At 37.9% G+C, this 22,059-nt stretch overlaps 1 protein-coding gene across 50 annotated transcripts in view; it reads left to right on the top strand.

Moving 5' to 3' along the window:
* The window catches only part of TENM3 (teneurin transmembrane protein 3), a 1,310,258-nt gene that overhangs the window by 1,233,831 nt on the left and 54,368 nt on the right, over positions 1–22,059 (top strand). For all 50 annotated transcript variants that reach the window (XM_069013799.1, XM_069013797.1, XM_069013796.1 and 47 more), the window contains 4 exons: positions 10,797–10,943; positions 18,460–18,676; positions 19,743–19,862; positions 20,263–20,524. In XM_069013799.1, the coding sequence (XP_068869900.1) occupies positions 10,797–10,943; positions 18,460–18,676; positions 19,743–19,862; positions 20,263–20,524 (746 nt within the window). The remainder of the gene's footprint in view (positions 1–10,796; positions 10,944–18,459; positions 18,677–19,742; positions 19,863–20,262; positions 20,525–22,059) is intronic.

Here is a 22,059-nt window from a genome sequence, read left to right on the forward strand (position 1 = left end):
CTGTTTATAAAGCTTGCCTGCAGCTCCATTACTTAACACAAGACAGGTTACAGCTGTTTAATTGTTATCATGTTGAACGATTATCTTTCAATCCAGAATTAATATTTGTAGATGTATGCATGGAAAGCACATCATTAAACATAAATGAGCTAAATGTGGATTAATGTGATTAAGCATTCACATTAATCCCTCAGGAGGGCTAAAGTTAGCATCATGGTACTTCCATGCTACTTTTGAGTGCTGCATGAGGCTGCTTTACCTGGTATGCAGAACTGAAAATCAAAGCCAGTGGCAGTTTACTGGGAAGTGTGCAGTTTATGTTTATATTCCAGTGAAGACCAGAATCTGATTTATTTTCTAAGAATTTCCCCTAAAATTTAGTTGGGAAAAAAAATAACAAGGAACAGCAAATTATTTATTTTAACCTTTTTCTTTGCATGAAAAGACAGTAGCATGACATTCAAATCAATCAAACCAAAAAAATAAATTTTCCTCAGCAAGAGATTTCTAGTTTCATCTATTTTAACCAGAAAAACAGGAATGTCATCTCGTTTAGATATTTAGAATGATGAAGAAAATGAGTCTAGAGCACTTTCCCATAAGTGGGTTTCCATTAGCACAGGCTATTCTGGTGACTGATTAAAATGGTTTTCTGGCTAGGGACAAACACAGAGGCATCAGTGTGCTGGTTTTCCATGTGACCACAGTCAGTTCAGCATAAGCACAGAAGTACAGCAAGTGTGGAGGGATGCTAAGACAGAATCTCCTCCAATAAGTTCTATGGCCTGCACCTGTTCCCTTCAGCACGTGTTCAGCTTAGGGCTCCTTCTATTACAGATTTCAAACATGACTGCAGGGAAATGACACCTTATCTCTCTATAAGATCAGAGAGCAAGTAAAGACAAATGTGTTCCTTCAGTTAATTAAACGAAGTGCTGATAGAAAACTTGATATGGCTATATATCATTCCACTGTACATTTTTGACACATGGGCTAGACAGAGTAAGTCATGGACTAGTTTGATCTGTCTTCTCTACATTTGCATGTTAGTGGGAGAGCAGCACAGATAACCAGTATTATGATGCCCACGTCATTTCAGTGCTGATGCTAATTGCCAAGCATGGCTTACTTTTCTCAGAAGTTTAAATTACTGACAATATTCACATTTCAGAGTGGTTTAATGTGTCACATATTTAATGTACCTTAGTACATGCACAGGAATTTTCCATAAATTTTAAGGGTTTTTTTTTAATTTAGAATTTAGATTATTTTGAAATTTTTGTCCCTCAAATTGTAATAATTACTCCTGTATGAATATATTTTGTAATTATCAAAATTCCTGAATTTATGTTTTTCTTTAGTTATGGGTTCATGGAATCATACCTGAATGCAAGTTTCATCTTAAAAATAAGATTGTATCTGAATGAAGGTATGACCTTTGACATTCAAATAGTTTTTATCAGATAAAATCAAATATTCAAAAATAATTATATCCAATATCAATTAGTTTACCACAATATTGTGAGTGAAACCCTAGTTTCAAAACACCGGACTGCTTTGCAGTTGGGATTTCACAATAATATTTATACCTATACCCTCAATACAAGAAGCTGACAAAGAAGAGGTGATGACATTTTGGCACCCAGAAGACTGATAACCACAGTTTACCAAGATTTCATGAAATTTAGAACAAATTTGGCTTTTATCTTTCCTGTGCCTAAAGGACACGTTATTAGTTTGCCAGGCCAAGCTTTGAATATGCAAAATATCTGTACATTTGGTAACCATAAAAATACTCAATTACCAGGTGAATTTAAGATAAAGCATGCATTTTTGGAACTGTGAAAAAAAGGGAGTTATTGGTCAGGCCTTAACACATTTCAAGACCAAGTATCTCAAATACAAATTAACTGGTAGCATACTTTAAATTGCTAATTGGTTAATTTGCATTTAAATGAGGACCACATGTGAAGTTCAAGTTAGGCACATTTTCAGAAAGCAGCAGAATCCTCTGAGATGTGAAGAATTTTAAAGTGTGTTGCAAAGCTTATTTGAGCTGAAGTGGCCAGAGAGTAAGTGCTTTTGTACGTCGTATACTTGCATGCTGGTCAGACCACATTCCATAAATACTGTCAGTCAGGGAGAAAGATGGAAACCATAATGCTTCGCATCCTGATCCATGCCCTGATGTGTTTTCAAGTCAAATTTATCTTTCAGTTCTTAATGTGTCAGGTTTTTACCTGTATCTGAGGCAGGTCTTCACAAGTTTGTTGCTTCAAATGGGCATTTGAACATCTTCAGCCTCTACCTGTGAGATAGTTTTAACTCCTTAATGGCATATACCCTTCCTTCAAAATCCTCTTCCAGTTAAATAGATGTTAAGTGGGGAACAACACTGCTCGTGATCTTACCAGCAGTCCCAAATTTCCTATGTCTGTTACATCCTTAATAGTAACTGAACCTTTTATTCTAATATATATGTGGCTTTCCAGTAATAATGATTAGAAATCTTACTTTACAGTAAAAGTGGGATGGTCTCCAGAACAAAAAAAATCTAAAGGATAATGGGCTTATGTGCCTTTGTATATAAATCCCATAAATGATTGCTGCAAAGAACGGTTGCAATTTTGGCAAGGGATAAATTGCAGTGAAGTCAGGTCTCTCTGCAGATATTTAAAATGCAGAAATTACTAGGAAGGTATGAGTTCAGGGTGATGACTGTGTTTTGGCCTGTGTAAGGAGGAAAAGAAATAAAATTGTGTGAAACTATAATTCCATCCATGTGCTCTCCTTTACAAGAAGGGCAAAATGGGAATTTAGGAGTAAAAAAGTATCAAAAGGGAAGAGCGTTTGTAATCCTCCTCTATTGGCAGCAATGCTCTGAACATATGGTATGTCTAAGACAAGGTTCTTATAAACTCAGAGAATGGATGACGACCATGAGCTGCTTACAGTGGAAGAACGTGTGCTTTCAGTACTGTTCAGTGATGAATAGAAAGAATTGCATTTGCAAATGATACCAAAGCCTGCTGCCCCCAAGCACTTTGGAAGATAGGACAAGAATTTAAAATTACTTTGACAAATAGCACATTCTATGCAGAAAAATAGGGATACAATTCAACAAATGCTGGATTCCGTGCTTAAGAATAATCGGCTGCAGAAATCCAAGATAGGAGGCAGTTTGCCAGGCAGAAAAAACTGTAGGAGATGCTGAATTTGACACGAGTGAACCTTTCTGAAGACAGGCTAAAGAGTAGCTTTAAAATTTTATGAATTTTGGACTTCTGTAAGTTTTTTGGTAGCTCCTCAGAATTTGCATATGGATGCATGCTTTTCTTAGTCATTCTTTGGGCGGGAAAGCAGTTGCCTAAAGGAATCAATATGCTATTCCCTAAGTCTGCTGCGGGTAGGATAAGAAATGCTGGATTTAAATATTACAAGGGTTATTTGGGGTTTTATGTTCAAAAGGTGGTTTAATTGTTGAAACAGTTAAGCTGTGACTGGATGGAAATGAGAGGAAATAAGGATGATCTTCTAGCCACATCAGGAGGAGTAAACCACTGTGGACTGAGTCTTGAATAGATTAGAGAAGTCAGACTAGAACTGTCAACTCTGAGTTTTGTACCAGTTCCCCCAAAACAAGCACCAAAACTTGTTTACAAACTGCATTCTCCCTAAAGCTTGCAATAAGTTTTCTCTTCTGCTGGCAAGTGCCTGTGAAACCACTGATAAAGTATATGCCTCATCCCCTGCTACTGCTTGGCTGCACAGGGAGTAAAAAGTAATGTTCGTAAAAAGAGCCTGGTGCACAGGGTTAAGGATCTGGTTAAGGATGATTTTGAAGAACTGGATTCCACCCTTGATTCTACCATGTATTTTCTGTTAGTTGTTCACAAATGCAGACTTTAAAGAAGTGCTCTCTGACTGTTCTTAACTTTCTGGGAACAAGACTTGCACATTTGTGAGTTGCTAAAATGTTGGTTCGTGTATGAAATACTATATAATTCTAAGTATTCTAGAAAATCACGTCATAGATGCTTGTAGCCAAGTGAATGGAGACTTCTCACTCTGATCTTTCTTTGCTTTAGTTACTGGTAAAATGAGGTAAGAATGTATTCTCTTCATACCAGTGGTATGAAGATACTGTGCTAAATAATTGTGACTTAGGGAGGAAGGTGATAGGAAAGTTTGCAAGAGAGCTGTTGCTTCTTTGTTTAGGTTAGCATAGTGTACCTGCTACTAGGGCATCAGCTGTTTGTTGTTTGTGAGAGAATGCGTGCTGAATGAGGACCGTGAACTCTGCAGATTCACAAAGGAAGAAAACTTCATAGGTAGCCATAAACCCATCACTGCCTAAATTTTGGATGCTTGACATGGCCACTGTCATGGTATTCTTCTAATGTGTTAAGGGGTTTTTTGTCATGTGGATTGTAAACAAAATTTTATACAAATACTAAAAATTAATGCAAAAAAGTGAAGATATTAAAACTTTCTACCTCTAAACAAACAGATAAGTATGTGGGAAGCTTAAGGGAGACAGTATGGTAACAACATAGCATAGTTTGCTTCTGGTCAGCTTTTATTCCAAGAAAAACATGCCATCTCCCTGTATGACACTTGGTGCAAGGTTATGTGAGAATGCAAACATGACTGATGCAAGTTATGTCATTCACATGTTCCTGTAGAAGATGGGTATCTGAGAGCATGAAGTTTGTGTGAGCAGTAGAGGTACTTAGGCAGTCATTCACCAGGAAATGGGAACTGCGATAAGGAGTTGGGGGAGACAAGGAGAGGAAGCAAAGCAGAGCTTGCTCCGAGAGGAGTAGAACAGTGTTCTTCATTGCTGCTGCTACTGAAGGAATCTTCATCATCTCACTTTTCTTCCCTCCTTTGGTTCTTTTCTTCCCCTATTTTGGTTCTCTTTTCTCTTTCTAATTTCTCCTGTTTTCTTTTAGAAGGAGAGGCTGTAATCCAGGAAGGAAGGGAGAAAGCTGATTGTGTTGGTGGAGAGGAGGGTTTCAAGGTGTCAAAAGTAAAAAACCCTTTAAAAAACCCTAGTTTTTTGTTTAGGCTGACCTAGATCAATATGGCTTTGGTCACATTCATTTGTGGCTTTGCTTCATGTCTGGTGGTGCTATGAGGTTAAATCTGCTCTTGCAGCAAAGTAATTCATGACTCTTGTGGAGCTGTTGAGTTGACACTGTAACAGGACAATATATACATTACAAAACCATGGGGCATGTTACACTCTAGTGTACAGATTACAAAGATTATGATGGGTGAAGATGTCTGATGGAGGATAATGATTTAAACTAATAGAGATATAAATTCGCTATACAGCATTTAGAAGCATGTCACCATTGTAATCCCATATGACAGAATAATCAGAATAAAGCAGTGTTACAAGTACCAATTAGGGAACATTAAATCAATGGGTATGTGACTCATGCCGATTTAAATGAGAGCTGATTGGAATAAATGGATTTAATGTGTACTTTTATTCTTAGGGTATTCTGTCATACCTGGAGGAAGTAGGAAAGACACTGATTTACATCTCTGATAGGAAACTAATGGGAGGCATTAAATAAAAAAAAAAAAAGGTCAGGGTTCCAAGTGGTTAAGAACTATGCTGTGTTAAATGTGAATTTGCCTGACTGTTACCTGTTCTTTGTAAAATCAGTTATCTGCCACATATTTATATAAATACCCACACAGATTGATCATTTGTATTTTATGTTGTATGAATTTTGAGTGCCACTTAGAGCTCCTTGGACTTCTGAGTAGCCTAGAAAATGTACAAATCTTATATCTTCAGTTTTGTTTTTCTTTTTTTCATTTGGACTTATATGACGTCCCTCTACTCCTGGAAATAATAGCAAGATTTTAAATGGCACAGTGTTAAACTCTGCACAAAAACCCTTGTACGTGTATTGCCTGGTCTGTAATTAGACTTTTTAAGGGCATAAAATAACATATATGTGCCAGATGTGTCAATATCTTGCCAAGGAGCACCTGCCGAGATGCTCCATCCTACTGAAGTGCTCCAAATCCCACCTGGAATTCTCTATACAGAGGGGAAAAGGGTTTGTGTTTTGCATTTCCACACAGGTTCATTCCTCTTTCAGTTCCAGTGCCATGAAGATAAGGAAGACAGCATGGCTAGTTAAACTTCACTGCAAAGTTATACAGTTTTTGGTCATTCATTTTCTGCTTTATGATTTTTCCACAATGCTGCGTATTAACCACAATAGTTTCTAACATTGTCCTTAATGTCAACTGACCATGAGTAAAAGGATGCTGGAAGGTAGAACTTGTTTTCTGAGCATTATGGTTTTGTGGTTTGGAACTGACTTCTTATAGGACTGCTGGATACAAAAAAATCTTAAAGAGCATTTTCTTAATCTATCTTGTATTTCAGGGTGGTTGTTTTGGTTGTTGTTGTTTTGTTGTTGGTTGGTTTGGGATTTTTTTTAATGAAGATTGGATCTGAAAATAAATAGTATCTGGGGGCCTGGGATTGCAGGGACTGTTTTCAGTTGCCTAGGAGTTTTTTTTAATATTCCCTTACCTATCCTTACACTTGTAGAGGCGTTTAATGTTTTATTGGTGGACAGATGCATTCCCCAGACAGACCTGATTGCTTTCATTTTATGAAATAAAGCTTGATTTTTCTACCACACAATGCTACACCATGTTTTAAGCTGTGTAGGGACAAGGGGGAATTACACTGGATGAGTAAGAGAAGAATTTGATCCACGCTGAAATGTAGCTGTATCACTTTTCTTTTTGTTTGTGGTTAATGTGAAAAGCTACCTAGTTTGTTGCTGCTGCTCTAAATGTTCTGTATTGATGTTTTCATCTTACTTTGTCTTGCATCAACGTTACCATTATAGGGAAAAAATAAAAGGCTGTGTAGTGGACACCTGACACTTTCTTCAAGAAAAAGGGACTAGAAAGTTTCCCCCTCTTAGTTGTAGCAGTGACACTGCCTCCTAATATGTATCTTACCACCTCCCTCCTTGGACTCAAGAGCAGCTTTTTTTGGTTCATCCAAACCGGAGGAAAGGCTATAGCTGGAAATGCCTGTTACCCATCCAGTGGGATCCTAGCAAGTGACAGAGAACTTGCCAGACAGGGGCCATCATCCCTCAGGGATTTAGGAAGGTCACATTTTAAAAGAAAGAGAGCCTGTGAAGGCTGTGTTGAGAGACCTTGTCCACAGCAAAACCAGGGGATTGTATCCAACATTCCTGGCTCAGCTTGTCCTGTCCCACTGCAGTGGTCTGTAGAATCCCATCTCCTTGGGCGTGGGTGCCTGGCTTTGGTAGCCTGCGATGGATCTGGTGGCTTTGCTCTATGGCATTAACCCCTTTCACACAACTGCAGTTGATGTCTGTTTCCTGGAAGGAAGGAGGGAATATGTTACCCATCTGTGCTATGTCTCATGTATTAAAAGTAGGCCCTGCTGCTTGAAATCCATCTTATGCTCTGTATGTCATTCATCCATCTGCCTCCTCAAATCTTTTGTGAAATGTTAAGTGTCATAACTTATGAAAAAAAAAAGTCCTGCTATCCTTGTATATACCGTGTTATTTATTTTTATACATCTAAAGCCTAAGTTTAATTTTTACCTGCTTTTCAAAATGAAATGGATCATCACGCTACTCACCCCACTACACCCTCTTTCACCCCATATTTACAATACAGCTTATTTTACATACTTGGTTTGTGTGCTCAAAAGAGTAACTGTGACGGAATTGAAGCAGAAGAAAAAAATCCTTCTAAAAATCCTGTTAATCCCCTGAGAATTAAGATAGTGTGCTGGTTATGATGTCAGAGTCATGAGTGACCTGTAAACCAAAAATCTTTCCGCATGGTTAGTGTTTTAAAGCTCATAAGCTAAGGAATTGCTCTTATGTTGTGTTGAAAATTGAATTTTTTAACTAGCTTTGATTGTATTTTTGTTATATATAAAAATCAAAGCATGTGAAGAGAAGTCAGAATAAAATGTAGTCTCAGAAAGGTAGCATGTCTTTTGCTTGTGCAGGCCTACTTTCTGAAACAGTTTCATTGATTCATGATGTTTGCTGGAAAGAGAAATTCTTGCATTTTAAAAGCTCTGAAATACATTTTCATTTTGTAATGTAAGACCTCTCAGGTGCACCTGCTTGATTTGCATGTGAATTCTGAACAGTTCTTGTTTCATGTGACACTTCTGAAATGTCTGTCTGTTTTTTTTTTTCTTTTTAATTCTCAAGCTCACTATTTGGATAAGATAGTGAAAGGTACTGTATATTTGCTCTTTGACATGCCTATATCTACATGTTTGGGTTTTTTAAATATTAATATATAGTTAAGAACATCCTAGTCTGGGCAAAAGAATCTTCTCTTACATACATTCCATGGATTATATAAATAACTCATACGGCTTTCAACTCATCTCAAAATTTTGCTTCTGTTACATGGTAACACTTTATCAGTAATTATACATTTATATGCAAACTGTGTACATGTATTAGATTTAATCTGAACCAATAACTGAAGATAGTATTCATTTGCTGTTTGGAACGGGGGTTTTTTTGTTAGTTTTGTCATTGGACCTCTACGTACAAAACCCTAAATATTAAGAAAACAAAGCAAAGTGGTGCTCTTGTCATAGAACAAGTGTCATTAGTTCTAAAGAACAGATTAATTATAGAGATGGGTGTGTTTATCAGTCAGATCAATAGAATTCCCGGGGCTTTTAAGCTTTTGATTATCTGAATGTAGAAAATCTATAGGAAATTATGACTTGTATCCTGTATGAGTCTAGAAAAATCTTTTATGGTCTATGCAACATTTTCAATTAAGAGGTTCAAGGATGCAAAAGCCTACCATGAAACAGCAAAGATTCTTGTATCTTCAGTTACGGTGAAAAATTGATTTAGAAAAATGTTTAAAATATTCCTACCCCTCTTTCCCCAAATATCTTTCTCTATTCCTTGTGTTTTTTTCATTGGAATATGGCAATATTGATGGCAATATCCAGGCTTTCACACAATAAGTCTTGAGTGTACCCAGTCGACTCCTAAATTGCTTTGTCAGTATTGCAATTATATATGTAAGTCTTCTGTAAGTCAAATAGAAGCAATATTAAGAAAAAAATCTACCTCAGTACATTAACAAATACTATTAGCAGCTGCAGTCGGAAAGTATAAAAGTAGCAAGACTAATTTCAGCCTGGCATGATGGCACTATATCCATAACTGTAGCATCCCCATCCTTCCTCACAAGAGGTTTTCCAGGTTTTCCTGATTCTCTTCTAAGAGTGATTTGACAAGAGTTAAGCACCCTTTATCACTTTTTTTTCTGGGAATGTTTGTAATTTGGAGCTGCAGGCTTAAAAGAAGTCAGTAAATTGAAAACTCTTTAGAAGAAAAAAAACAACTTATTTCTGAAAACCTGCTCTAAACTTAACCAAAATGGATCAGTAGGTCAGTTCACAAAGATAGGTGTTCTAAAAAGTGAAAAATTGTTTACCCAGTTACTTAGGGGTTTGGATGAATGTTTACAGAAAATTGGTGTGTCCAGAAATATCTGATTTGTAGCCACCTTCTCATAAGATATTTAGTGCCATATCTGTACTTGCTTCTGTCAGTGTCTTATCATAGTCATAGATAAGGAACACCGAAATCTACATAATTATAGCGTTGTCATCCTCATACAGATCATGTTGGCTGCATGCCAGATTTCATCACTAGGAAGTGACAGATACTGTTTTTTTTTAATGCAATGTTAGACTGAAAACAATTATCGATTTTGGATATATTAAATTATGTTAATTGTTTCCCAAATTTTCCCTCCTTGGCCATAAAAGCAGACAAGATAGGATATAAAGGTAACAGCACAAAAGCCTTAGGGAGATTGTCACAAAAAATCACTCTCTGCTATCTGTCTTGAAGCACGTCACTACCGTGTTTTTGTTCAGTCTATCAATGTTTATTGTGGTCCTTATGGTATTTCATTTTGTCCGTCCTAAGTAATCAAATACGCACAGCTATTACATTAAGTTGGAAATCCTGTTGGTCCTGTCCCATCCGTATGCAGCCTGAATCCTAATGTTTGTTAGAATAGATGCTAAGCTGCTTCACTATTTCCTGGGCTTTGCTTATTCTGTGAAAAGGAATGTATTTTTGGCATAAAGTATAGTCATTAAAACTGGCCTATACTTTGTGCAATTATTTAACACACTGTAATTTCACATGAATACACGGCAACTCTGAGACCAGATAAAGTTAACCTTCTTTTTTATTACTTGCCTAAAATCATACCCATTTTCCTACTTAAGAATTTGGAGGGATTTGTTCATAGTAACAGGGAGTTTAAACATTTGTTCCAGTAAGTAATCAGTACTGCATAGAGCAAATAATGATCTATTCTATGAGCACAGAAAAATGTATCATTTTACACAGCTGTGTTTGCACTATGCACTCATCTCTTGTTACTTTGAAAAAAAAAAAAATTTAAAAAACCAAACTTAATTTTGTCTGGCCTGCAGGTATTTAGAGGATTGGTGCATTTATTTCCTGCCTGTACAGGTAAGTGGTGTCTCAAGTGTCAGGCCAATCAAAGATGCCACTTTGTTAAGAATAACGTTCCCCAGGTAATGTTGCTGTTCCACTCCATGTGCAATTACAGTCTTTGTGCTGTTCTTAAGGCCTGTTCCCAATAAGTGTCCCTTGTTTGTATTTTTTTTTTCTTTTTATATTATTACAATATTTAAATCACTTGTGATTTCTCTTTGTCTGTTTCAACAGAGGGCTGCCCTGGTTTGTGCAACAGCAATGGGAGATGCACACTGGACCAAAATGGCTGGCACTGTGTCTGCCAGCCAGGATGGAGGGGAGCAGGTTGTGACGTAGCCATGGAAACTCTCTGCACTGACAGTAAGGACAACGAAGGAGGTAAGAGACACCAACTGGATCTTTAACTCTGGGGAGAACATGTTGAGGAATGGAGATTTTTCAGTCAGGTGATTAAATACTGCCATGAGAACCATACACACGTTTTACTCGCTCTTTCACCTGTAAGAATATGCCATGGTCTTCAGTGCTTCTTTATGGCATGTCAGCAAAGCCTTACAAGCTGCACATGACACGTGGGATGTGTACTTAGACAAAGATGGGTGTCACCTTAGTTTCTCAGCAGTGTTCTTTTATACTGGAAAAAAACATAGTTTCAATTCAGTGAACTGTTGTAGAGGGGAAAAAAAGGAAGGAGTTCAAAACTTTCAGTGACCTCACAAGGAAGTTGTCCCAAGAAAATGGCCGAACTGGGAGTTTACAGTTTGAACTATGATGCAATTGCTGGAAACAATTGGTTGCCCAGCCTACAGAGATCTTACCTCTCCATAGCCCATGAATGCTCAGGTAACTGACAGGATGCTCTCAGAAGTCTTTTTTTTTTTCCAGCTTACTTTTCCACAGTCTGTCATTCAGGTGTAACAGTCTGCAGCGAAATGCAGGCAGGACTGCTAACTTAAGGAATCAGCCTACAATTATTGTTGTAGTCTTGGGAAGCTAGAGAGGCTGTAACTTAGTATGACTCCAGAATCACATTAAAAAAAAACCACAAAAACAAGATTAAATGTGAATGCAGTCAAATATTGGATCAGCATAATGCTTTTATTGTCTCTCTTTCTTCCCCTTCTCTCATCAATTCTTTTTGCTTAACACCTTCAAATTCAAAGAAGAGATAAAAACTCCATTAGGGCCTCTGGATGATGATAAAGTCATCTGGGACTTTGTCTTTCCATTTTAGACTGCATGTGCCTCTGCAACTGCTGGTTGGCTCTTTCCTCTCATATCCCTACTGCAGCTGGGATCTTAGACATCACAAACTGTAAATAACAGTGGCATGTACTTCCTGAGGAAAATAAATAACACGTGTAAAACTGTGCTCCTGTACACGTCATTTGGCTTGTCATCCTTCTACATTACATATTATATATTTTGAGGCAGTTTTCCATACTTAGGGGCCTAAACAGTCTGTCCCAGATTCCACACAGAGATGTGCTTGTTTGGGGAATTAAGTTCAGGTGGGACAAGAAATTACAAGATAAGGAAAAAAGAGAAACCTGCAAACATGAAGAGAGACAAAGCAAGAAGGAGGAGAAACTAGGTGGAAGCATAAAGAACTTGGAGAAAAACATAGATTGTGTAGGGAACAAAACAGGAGAAGACATTGAAAGCCCAATATTAGACTAAAACAGGTTCAGTAAATGTTAGAGATCATATAAGGATGTGACATATGAGAGCAAGAGTCAGGAGCAGGTAATGGATTGGTAAGAAGAAGAAGAACAAGGTGAACAGGGATGCATGTAAATGGAACAAGAGAAAAGAAGTTGCTCCTTCAGACCAAAAACAATAATAGCTTTTTGTGGGGAAAAGGAACAAAGAATTGGAGCAGAACAGTCTAACAGGATGACTTAAAGAAGAAAGAACAATTTTGGGAAAAAATAGCTAATGCTGGTGTTTTGTTGCATTTTTCTCTCGCTCATTATTGCCTTTATGGACATCATTGTGCAGCTATGCATGAGGAAGGGGTTGGCCAAGCCGTTGTTTTGCCATGATTGACCTGTGTTGTGCAATTTGTCAATGGCATTTCTCTTAATTCATATGCTTCAGTACAGAGCATATTCACTTCTGTTTTTGACTGTGGCTGAGGAGAAGGGTTAAAATTTAACAATTAAATCAAATTAAAAATGGAAGTATACCTAACAAAACTGGGGAAAGAAAGTCTCCTTTGGAAGCTACCTGGAAAGATAAGAAGTATTTCTTCCCTTTCCTGCGATCAACCCACTTACCTCCAAGCAAGGCATTAAAATTTCAGACAGCTACAGGGACTGACACAAGTATTCTTCTGCTGTATTTGTTTATTGTGGGAGATTAGGTTATCTGAGCACTTGTGCTGAATTCATTGTATGACTGCGGGTAGTGTGATCTACATCTCACAAGGCTCAGTGGTTATATAATTTAAGTTATCTCAGTTATTGTCTATTTGATATGCTGTGGTTAGTGTTTATGCTTTATCCTACACTGGGTAGAATATATTTCATATATTAATATGAGCAGAGTTCATTAATAAAAGTGTCTGCTGTTCCTTTGATTCTTAGCTCTTTCTGGGACTGATTATTCAAATTCTATGAACATGAGCATCCAAAGGATCTCAATGGGAATATTCTCCATAGGAAATTCTAATGGTATCAAGGCGTACCTGAGTATTTTCCCTTCTAGATACTATTGGTATATGATGGGATGACTATTACTTATCTTCCTTTTAATACAGATTTTTCAGAGTCTTGGAAATAATTTCCATTCTTGTTAAGGCTCACTCTTTATTTTCCCCTGTATTTGACTGGATTTTTCTTTACATTTTAGCAACCCACAAGGAAAGTGTGTGCAACAAGCAGATCTTAGCCTGAATTAAACTCCTAATGACTGTGAGAAGAGGGAAGTCAGAGCTGTGGGTGGGTGGAATAAGCCTAACTTCTTGGGGAAAAAATGTGTCACTATTATACTTTACCAAAGTGGGCCATGCTTTGTTATCACTGTAGGAATAATAAGAAACAGGAAAAGTCACTGTTTACTCTTTAGTTTAGGCGGATCCTTATTGAACAAATTCCTTAGTTAAGTTTGCTTTTTATTAGCTCCTATCCAGTTATTTAGAGTAGTTAAAAATTTCCACGAGCAAGATTTAAGGGATCATTAATATTCTTTTTTTGCTGAAACAAAAATAAACACTGTAATAAAGCAAAGCATACTTAGCACTACTGTATTTTTTTAGTTACTTGCATAGTCTAGGACAGCCTGTTCCTGGCAAACATTGTCACAGGATAGCACAAATTCAGCCTAAGATTGCCTAAACTGGGGCCTCTTCTCTGATAGTGGCTAATAGCAATTGCTTAGCAAAACATTATAATAGGGTAGATGTGAATTTATATTTTCTTTTGTATGTTAACAGACTGCTAATTAAAGTAAGAAATTACTGCCACTAAATGTTTTGAATGCCAGAAGAGTTGCTAAGTGCAAAGATAATCCAAGCTAAGGAAGTCTCAGGAAGTAGCTACTCGAACTAGGAGTGATACAGTGGCATACTCATGTTCTCTAGTTTGTGCTCCAACACTTCCCATTATTCTTCAGCTTTTTGTTTGCATCTATGGCTGCTGGTGAATGCTGGGTTCATATATCCATGGGACTTATCCACAGTGACTCCAAGATTTCTTTCTGGAGTGAGAACTCATTTGGAGCCCCACATTCTATATTTTAGGCATCTTCACTCAACAGTAGCATAGAATTTCAGTACACTATAGGTATGCTTGTAAAGATGCTGCAATAGTAACATTGAGCAAGGTCCTTGCACACTGTTTAGGAATAAATTAAGGTCTGTTTGTGCTTTTGTGGCTTTTCTGACCAGCTGTTCCTACAAGCAGTCATTTTGATGTCTATGATTGAGTCTACTCATTGTAGTCTGTTGCAAAATTGCGGTATGTGAGGATAACTGAGGTTTGTTTTTACAGTTTTCTTTCCTTTCCTGTCTCCTGCCTTAGTCTGCCAGTCACCAAAATTGTCCTGGTGGGATGGCCAGATCAAGAATGTGTTTTAGTTAGGTCCTTGGCCACCATCTCCCCTTTACACTGGCAGATCTTTTGCCCAGGACTTACTTCGCACCTCTGTTTTTCTTCCTACCAGCAAACAGTGCCACTGATACATCCTACTTTTTAGACATGCATTGTGGGGATCCTCTGTCTTGACTCCTCTCATTTAATCACAGAATCATAGAATGGGTTGGGTTGAAAGTGACCATAAAGATCATCTAGTTCCAACCCCCCTGCCATCAACAGAGACACTTCCCACTACACCAGGTTGCTCAAAACACCATCCAGCCTGGTGTTAAATACTTCCAGGGATGGGCAATCCACAGCTTCTTTGGGCAGCCTGTTCCAGTGCCTCACCTCCCTCACAGTAAACAATTTCTTCCTTATATCTAATCTAAACTTTCAGTTTAAAGCCATTTGTCCTTGTTCCATCACCATCTGCCCTTGTCAAAAGTTCCTCTCCAGGTCTTGCAGGCCCTCTTCTGGTACTTGTAGGATGCTACAAGGTCTCCTTGGAGCCTTCTCTTCCTCAGGCTGAAAAACCCCAACTCGCTCAGCCTATCATCATAGGAGAGGTGCTCCAGCCCCCAATCATCTTTCTTGGCCTCCTCTGGACTCACTTTAGCAGGTACATGTCCTCACACTGGGGGCCTCAGAACTGGATGCAGAACTCCAGCTGGGGTCTCACAACAGTACAGTTTTGATGGTTTTATGAATCTCTCCAAATAAGCAATTCTATCAACAGTCCATGCCCCATTGTAATTCAGTGCATTTTGCAGCAAAGGTAAAAGTAACATTTGTCAAGATTTTTACAGGTAGACTTTAGCTTTTGAGGAAGAAAACAGTAAAGTTCTCATGGCATCTTTTGTATATAGAACCACTTACATCTAGAACAAGGAAACATAAATAGCCTTCTGAGACTTGATAGTGACTGTCCAGCTGCCTGTAGGAGTTTCTATTTCCTTTATAATTTCACTGTCATATTTGAGTGATATAACTGACAAGGCACTGTTGAGCTAAGTCTCATATTTTTCAAGCTAAACAAAATTCATCAATAAATTTGAAGAGCCATTTCAGAGAGGAAATTTTACTCTGCTTCACACAGTGCAATAGAGTACTTGACTTAGTGGTACTAGATAGCTCTAGCCACATAAGTACAGAGAAAGAATGAAAAATGTTTTCTCAAGTTATAAAGAGCCAGATTCATAACCATCCGTCACTCGGCTGGGCAAGTTACTGATAAACTCCACAGGAAAATAACAAACAGCATATCCCTGTGTCTTGGCTGGTGAAAATGAGATTCTTTCTCTGATTGATGTTAGTGGAGAGGCTTGTAAAAATGCATTTCCAGCTGATTAGTTCAGAAGGTGTCAATCTCATGCAGTTTTATGACCTGCAGACTATACTCCAGATGTACATTTGCTTTTTATAAACTAACAAAGATGAATGGAGAAATCTGAGCATTTCTTTGGCAACTGCACCAGATATTGCATGGGAGACCATACAGATATATAAAACCCCAAAACTATTCTTTTAACCATCAGTACCCCTAGCTTTGACACTGATCCAGGCTTCTGGAGTTAAAACCAACAAGGGAGGTCAGTACTTCAGCTAGGAAAAAGTTTCATATTTTACAAGAATGAGAATAGAAAATTGCAAGAGTCACAGCCTATCTGAGGTTGGAAAGGCCTCTGGAAATCATCTAGTCCCATCCCCTGCTCAAAGCCAGATTAGCTAGAGCAGATTGCTCAGGTATGTGCCTAGTTGGGTTTTGAATGTCTCCAAGGATGAAGACTCCACAAATTCCCTGCGCAACTTGTTGCAATATCCAACCACTTTTACAGTAAAAAATGTTTTTTTGCTGTTCAGACCAAATTTCCTGTGTTTCAGTCTGTGCCCATTGCCTCTTTCCTCTTGCTGGGCACCACTGGAAGGTGGACTTTTTTTACACCCTCCCATCAGGTATCTGTACACATTGATGAGATTCCCCCCGAGCTTTCCCTTCTCCAGGCTCAGCAGTATCAACGCTTTCAGCCTTTCCATGCAGGAGAGCTGTGTCAAGCCCTTAACAGTCTCCACAGCCCTTCACTGAGCTTTCTCTAGTTCAGTGTTCCATGTCTAGACAATGTTCCATGTCTCATGTACCAGCAAGCCCAGCCTGCACACAGAGCTGTGTGTGCAGGTGTGGCCTCACCAGTGCTGAGCAGAGGGGAATGATCACCCTGCCTGACCTGCTGGCACCACTCCTAACGCAGCGCAGGATGGCACTGGCACCTTCTTTGCTGCAAGGGCATGTTGCTGGCTCATGTTAATTTTGTGTCCACCAGGGACTCCCAAGGTCTTCTCCACAAAGCTATGTTATGGTGCAGGAGGTTGTTCCTCCCCAGGTGCAGGACTTTCCAATTCTCATTGTGGAACTGCATGTAGTTCCTGTCAGCCCATTTTTCCTGCCCATCGGTGTCTACCTGAATGCCAATCTGGCATATCCACATCCCAGGAAAAATCAATGTTCTTTCTTGTCTCTTTAAAAAGTTTAAACTTTGATATACTTAATGACGCCTTTTTCATCCCTTCTATTTTCCCTGAACTGATTTCAAAGTCAGCCAAGTTAAATAAGAATTTTAGATGTGGGAAAGAACAGAAATCCCACTCCTTTACTATTTTGCCAGTCCTCTAACTGGTCCACGTAGCACAGCAATACTTAGAAGAATACCTTTAGAAGACCTCTGTTTACTTACACTCTTTCAACATATGATTGAACAAAAATGGATGATATTTTTCCCTTCAGAAAGAAGTTTTACTCTAAAGACAGATTCTTTTGTGAGACAAGCAGTCATGGGTTTCCTCCGAGTGCTGCATTGGTATATTTTTCAGTTCAGTGCTGCAAGCAAGATCCCTCTGCAATCTAAATGGAATAATAAAATGTTTTAGCTATTTCAGTCTTGCTGTTCTTTTGGGGAAACAATTATCAGCTCTGTGATACCAGATTACATTCATCTAGAAATTTTCTGTAGCTGACATTTCCAGGCTCATTTTCCTTATGACTTTACTTACAGCAAATTAGTAGTTATCAATTTGATCTTGATTTTAATCTTTCATCAAATTAGATTTCCAGTGATGTGACAGATCTAATGTTCCACATATGGGAATATTTCAGCACACAAGCATAAAAGCACCCATGTGTTTAAATCTTGTTTATGCTGGCCAGCATTTCCCATCAGCTTATTCAGAATAAAATCTAAATGTTAAATACAGTTTTTGTTCTCTCATACATTTTCATGTAGAAAACTTGTGGAAATTGCCTTTGCCACTAGCAACAAAACCTTTCTGTCAAGGTGTAAAGGAATCCACCTTGATACATGTTGTGAAATATTTAAAGCTACTTGCAGCATAGATATGCTAAAAAAACTTGAGGAAAACAGCAGAGTAGGAGTTACTTGTTTCTTTCCTCTAGCAAGCCAAATAACCTCACATAAAAGCTAATTAGGCCCACCTAAAATGTTTAATATTTATAAGTTAACAGTGTATGCAGAGCCTGAGTGCCTTCATTTTCTGGTTTGTTCAACATGTTTTTAGAAAAGCGTGGAATAAATGGGTACATTTTTACATGAAACTGAGTATATTCAGCTTGCATGGATTTACATGGGAGTTTAAGAACTCAGTGGAAACAAACTTTCTTTAATTGAAAGTGAATTCATTAAAATCTTAATTATGAGCATTCTTTCATACTACATAATTTTTTTAATCTCCCTGCTGGCTGGCTCGTTCCAATGCACAGGGGCAGGAGGAAGAGTTTGTTCATTTGTGTGACTTTCTGTCAACAGATGGGCTAGTTGACTGTATGGATCCTGACTGCTGTTTGCAGAGTTCTTGCCAAAACCAGCCTTACTGTCGTGGACTGCCTGATCCCCAAGATATCATCAGCCAAAGCCAACAGTCGCCATCTCAGCAAGCTGCCAAAGCGTTTTATGAGCGGATCAGTTTCCTCATCGGAGCAGACAGCACCCACGTCATACCTGGGGAAAGCCCTTTTAATAAGAGGTGAGCATGACTCATCTGTACTCATGAACACAAAAGAAACTGGAGAGTGTGAGATTCGTGTGAGGAGAAGATCCTCTATGACTGCAAATTTTGTGGTGTAGATTTTGAGCAATGACCTTTTCTCTTAATATATCAAATTGCTTGTTTTGTCTCATTTCCTGCAAAATTCAATTTACCAGTGCCACTAGGTTACAGAGGGTCCTTGCCATGCTTAGTGTCTGTATTCCAACAGGGCACTTCATTAATGATTAAATAAATCTTTATTTAACCAGTTGATTTGGGCTAGCACAGTTGGAAATATATCAAAGCAATGAAAACACTTCAGAAGGAAAAGCAAAGCTGCACTTTTTAAACTGAGCTCACTAAATAATATAAATTATGAATTAATGTAATAGAACTGTTAAGTGCACAACAGTATAATTGCATGAACTATTTGACTGGTGCTCTATGAAGCAGTAATGGCCTGAAAATAAGCCAGTAACAGGAAGCAGGTGTCTGGGATCTCACTGAGTGAAAGAAGATGATTTACACTATAACTACTGCGTTTGCAGTAATTTAACAGCATTAATGTGTTTGGGCACAGCAGTTGATTAAAAGTTGTTGCACCAATGTTCCTTATTGCTCTTTTAAATTTTGTACTTCACAGTCCCTGCAGTTTTACAGATTGCTTTGATACTAATTGAAAAGTACATTTTTCTTTAAGAGTCTGCCAGAAGTATGACTTATAGTGAGAACATCTAGAGTCTATAAGTTCTTAAAATTCTTCAGTTAATTTCTGGTCTTAGTAACTCAGTACAGACAAAATAAACCAAAGTAAAATCAACAATACTGAAACAAAATTATTATCTGCAGATTTTGAGGCATTTGTTTATATAGTGTAAATTATGTGAAATTGTAAAAGGGTTAGAGGCTGAGGAATGTTTGTTAAATGATAGTTGATAGCATGTGGAGAGGGGTGGGTGGGTGAGGGTAGATGTGTGTGTCTGTGTTCACTCACTAGCTTTTATTCATGCAAAAAGAACAAAGAAACCCAAACTTGTAATTTGATCCTGCATCTTTTTTGTAGTCTTGCATCTGTCATAAGAGGCCAAGTATTAACTGCTGATGGAACACCACTCATTGGAGTCAATGTTTCCTTTCTACACTATCCAGAGTATGGATATACAATCACTCGCCAGGACGGAATGTAAGTTCCTTTTGAAGCACTTGTAAGTCATAAAGACGCAAAGGTGTTACTGAAGAGCTGCTTGTAAAACTGAGATAATAATAAAATAATGGGGAAAAAGACATTAGCAAAGTGATTGACTAAGGTTGTACTTCGTACATTCTTAAAATGTAAAATGTGCTGATTATTCTATACTTCAGAAGCAGAAAGCCTTGCTTAATTTAAACGCAGCATCCCAAACTCTCTGTTCTCTCTGCACAGTATAATGTAATATAATTTAATTGATTTCTCCGTTGTTCCCAGTAGAGCCATTCTGCATTCAGAGCAGTTCAATGGAATGAAGAATCAATCAGTAAAATAGAGGCTGTGGATGGCTTTGGGAATTTGCTGACTAGCTAGCCCTCTTGGGGTTTTTTCCTAGGTTTGACTTGGTAGCAAATGGTGGTGCCTCTCTGACACTGGTGTTTGAGCGATCACCGTTCCTGACACAGTACCACACAGTATGGATTCCCTGGAATGTCTTTTATGTCATGGATACCCTTGTCATGAAGAAGGAAGAGAATGACATTCCTAGTTGTGATCTAAGTGGATTTGTAAGGCCAAACCCTGTTATCGTGTCATCGCCTTTATCCACCTTCTTTAGAATTTCTCCTGAAGATAGTCCTATCATCCCAGAGACACAGGTAAGGTGTGCTTCAAATAAACACAGTTTTATCCCAGGCTAGTGTTCAGCAACCAGAATGAAAACAGTGCACTGCAGTTCAAAAAGAAGTAATTCTGAGTAAGTGCTAAGAATTTGTAACGTGATTATTTTCGGACCAATTTATTTATTCTATGGGATGATTTTTAAAATTTCACCTGAAAAAGAAAAGTAAGAAAGCTGCGTGTACACCAGTGTCTGGCTTTACATTTGTTTGCATCACTTAATTTACAGAATGTCTTTAGCATTCAAGCACTGGCCCATAAAAAGGACACACTATAGTACATCGGCCTTTTAGGATTGCCCTCTTGTTAGAAGTGACCTCAGAGACTGAAAACAAAAGGTGTTTTTCCACTGTGTCCTAAAGACACACACAGTTTGAAGTATCTGTTTAGTCCTAATAAATAGCATAACACACAGATTTTCATAAACTGAAAGAACTCTCTACAACACTGAGGACAGTGCTTGTGGTCTAAGCAACTTCTTCAGAAGTCATAATACTGGAAGTAAGACTTAACATCCAAACCTTGATTTAAATGGAAAAAACTATGGATTAACTGTTTGGGTTTTTTTTTAAATTTTTCTGGATGAAGTGTTTTTTCTTTTAATTTTTCCAAGATAGGTGTATTAGATTCCTCCATCTCAAATAATAATCACTAATACAATGATTAGTCTCTCAGTTCTTAAAGCATTTCAGTTGCATTTTAAGAAGCAATACGTCTCAGTGTTAATTTTTGAATTTTTCCTAGTGAAACAGTTCTCCTTCTCCTTCTCCTTCTCCTTCTCCTTCTCCTTCTCCTTCTCCTTCTCCTTCTCCTTCTCCTCCTTCTCCTCCTTCTCCTCCTTCTCTTCCTTCTCCTCCTTCTCCTTCTCCTTCTTTCTCTTTCTCTTTCTCTTTCTTTCTCTTTCTCTTTCTCTTTCTCTTTCTTTCTCTTTCTCTTTCTTTCTCTTTCTCTTTCTCTTTCTCTTTCTCTTTCTCTTTCTCTTTCTCTTTCTCTTTCTCTTTCTCTTTCTCTTTCTCTTTCTCTTTTTCTCTTTCTCTTGCCCCTACCTTCACAATGTCATAATTACATAGAGCACTCTTTTTCAGATTCACCAAGAAATGTCCTTGCCTCTTCAAGGGAAACATGGAAAATGTATTCAAATGTTTTCATGCAGAGCTCTTAAGAAAAGAGCTAAATCATTAAGCAATTCATGGTAGGAGCAGGTTTAAAGGAAAGATGTAAGAAAATTACAACTGAAAACTCATACAAATCTAGACTGTGCTAGAAAATTGTTGCTTTTATCCTCACTTCTGTGCCTTTGATAGCTGCAAGTCAATTAAAAGAAAGTATTTGCAAAACAGAGTCCACTGAAAAACAGCTCAGATTTACTTGTTTTGGCAACAGATGATAGATTCAGTTCCTGAAATGATGGAAAATGGCTTAGATAGATATAAATCAAGAAAAAATTTACAATAGAAGAATGTCAGAAAATACAAATTTTAAAAAAACACTTGTAGTGTCGAGGTAAACAAGT

This window comes from Aphelocoma coerulescens, chromosome 4, assembly GCF_041296385.1.
Source record: "Aphelocoma coerulescens isolate FSJ_1873_10779 chromosome 4, UR_Acoe_1.0, whole genome shotgun sequence".
In the NCBI taxonomy this organism is placed as follows: Eukaryota; Metazoa; Chordata; class Aves; order Passeriformes; family Corvidae; genus Aphelocoma; species Aphelocoma coerulescens.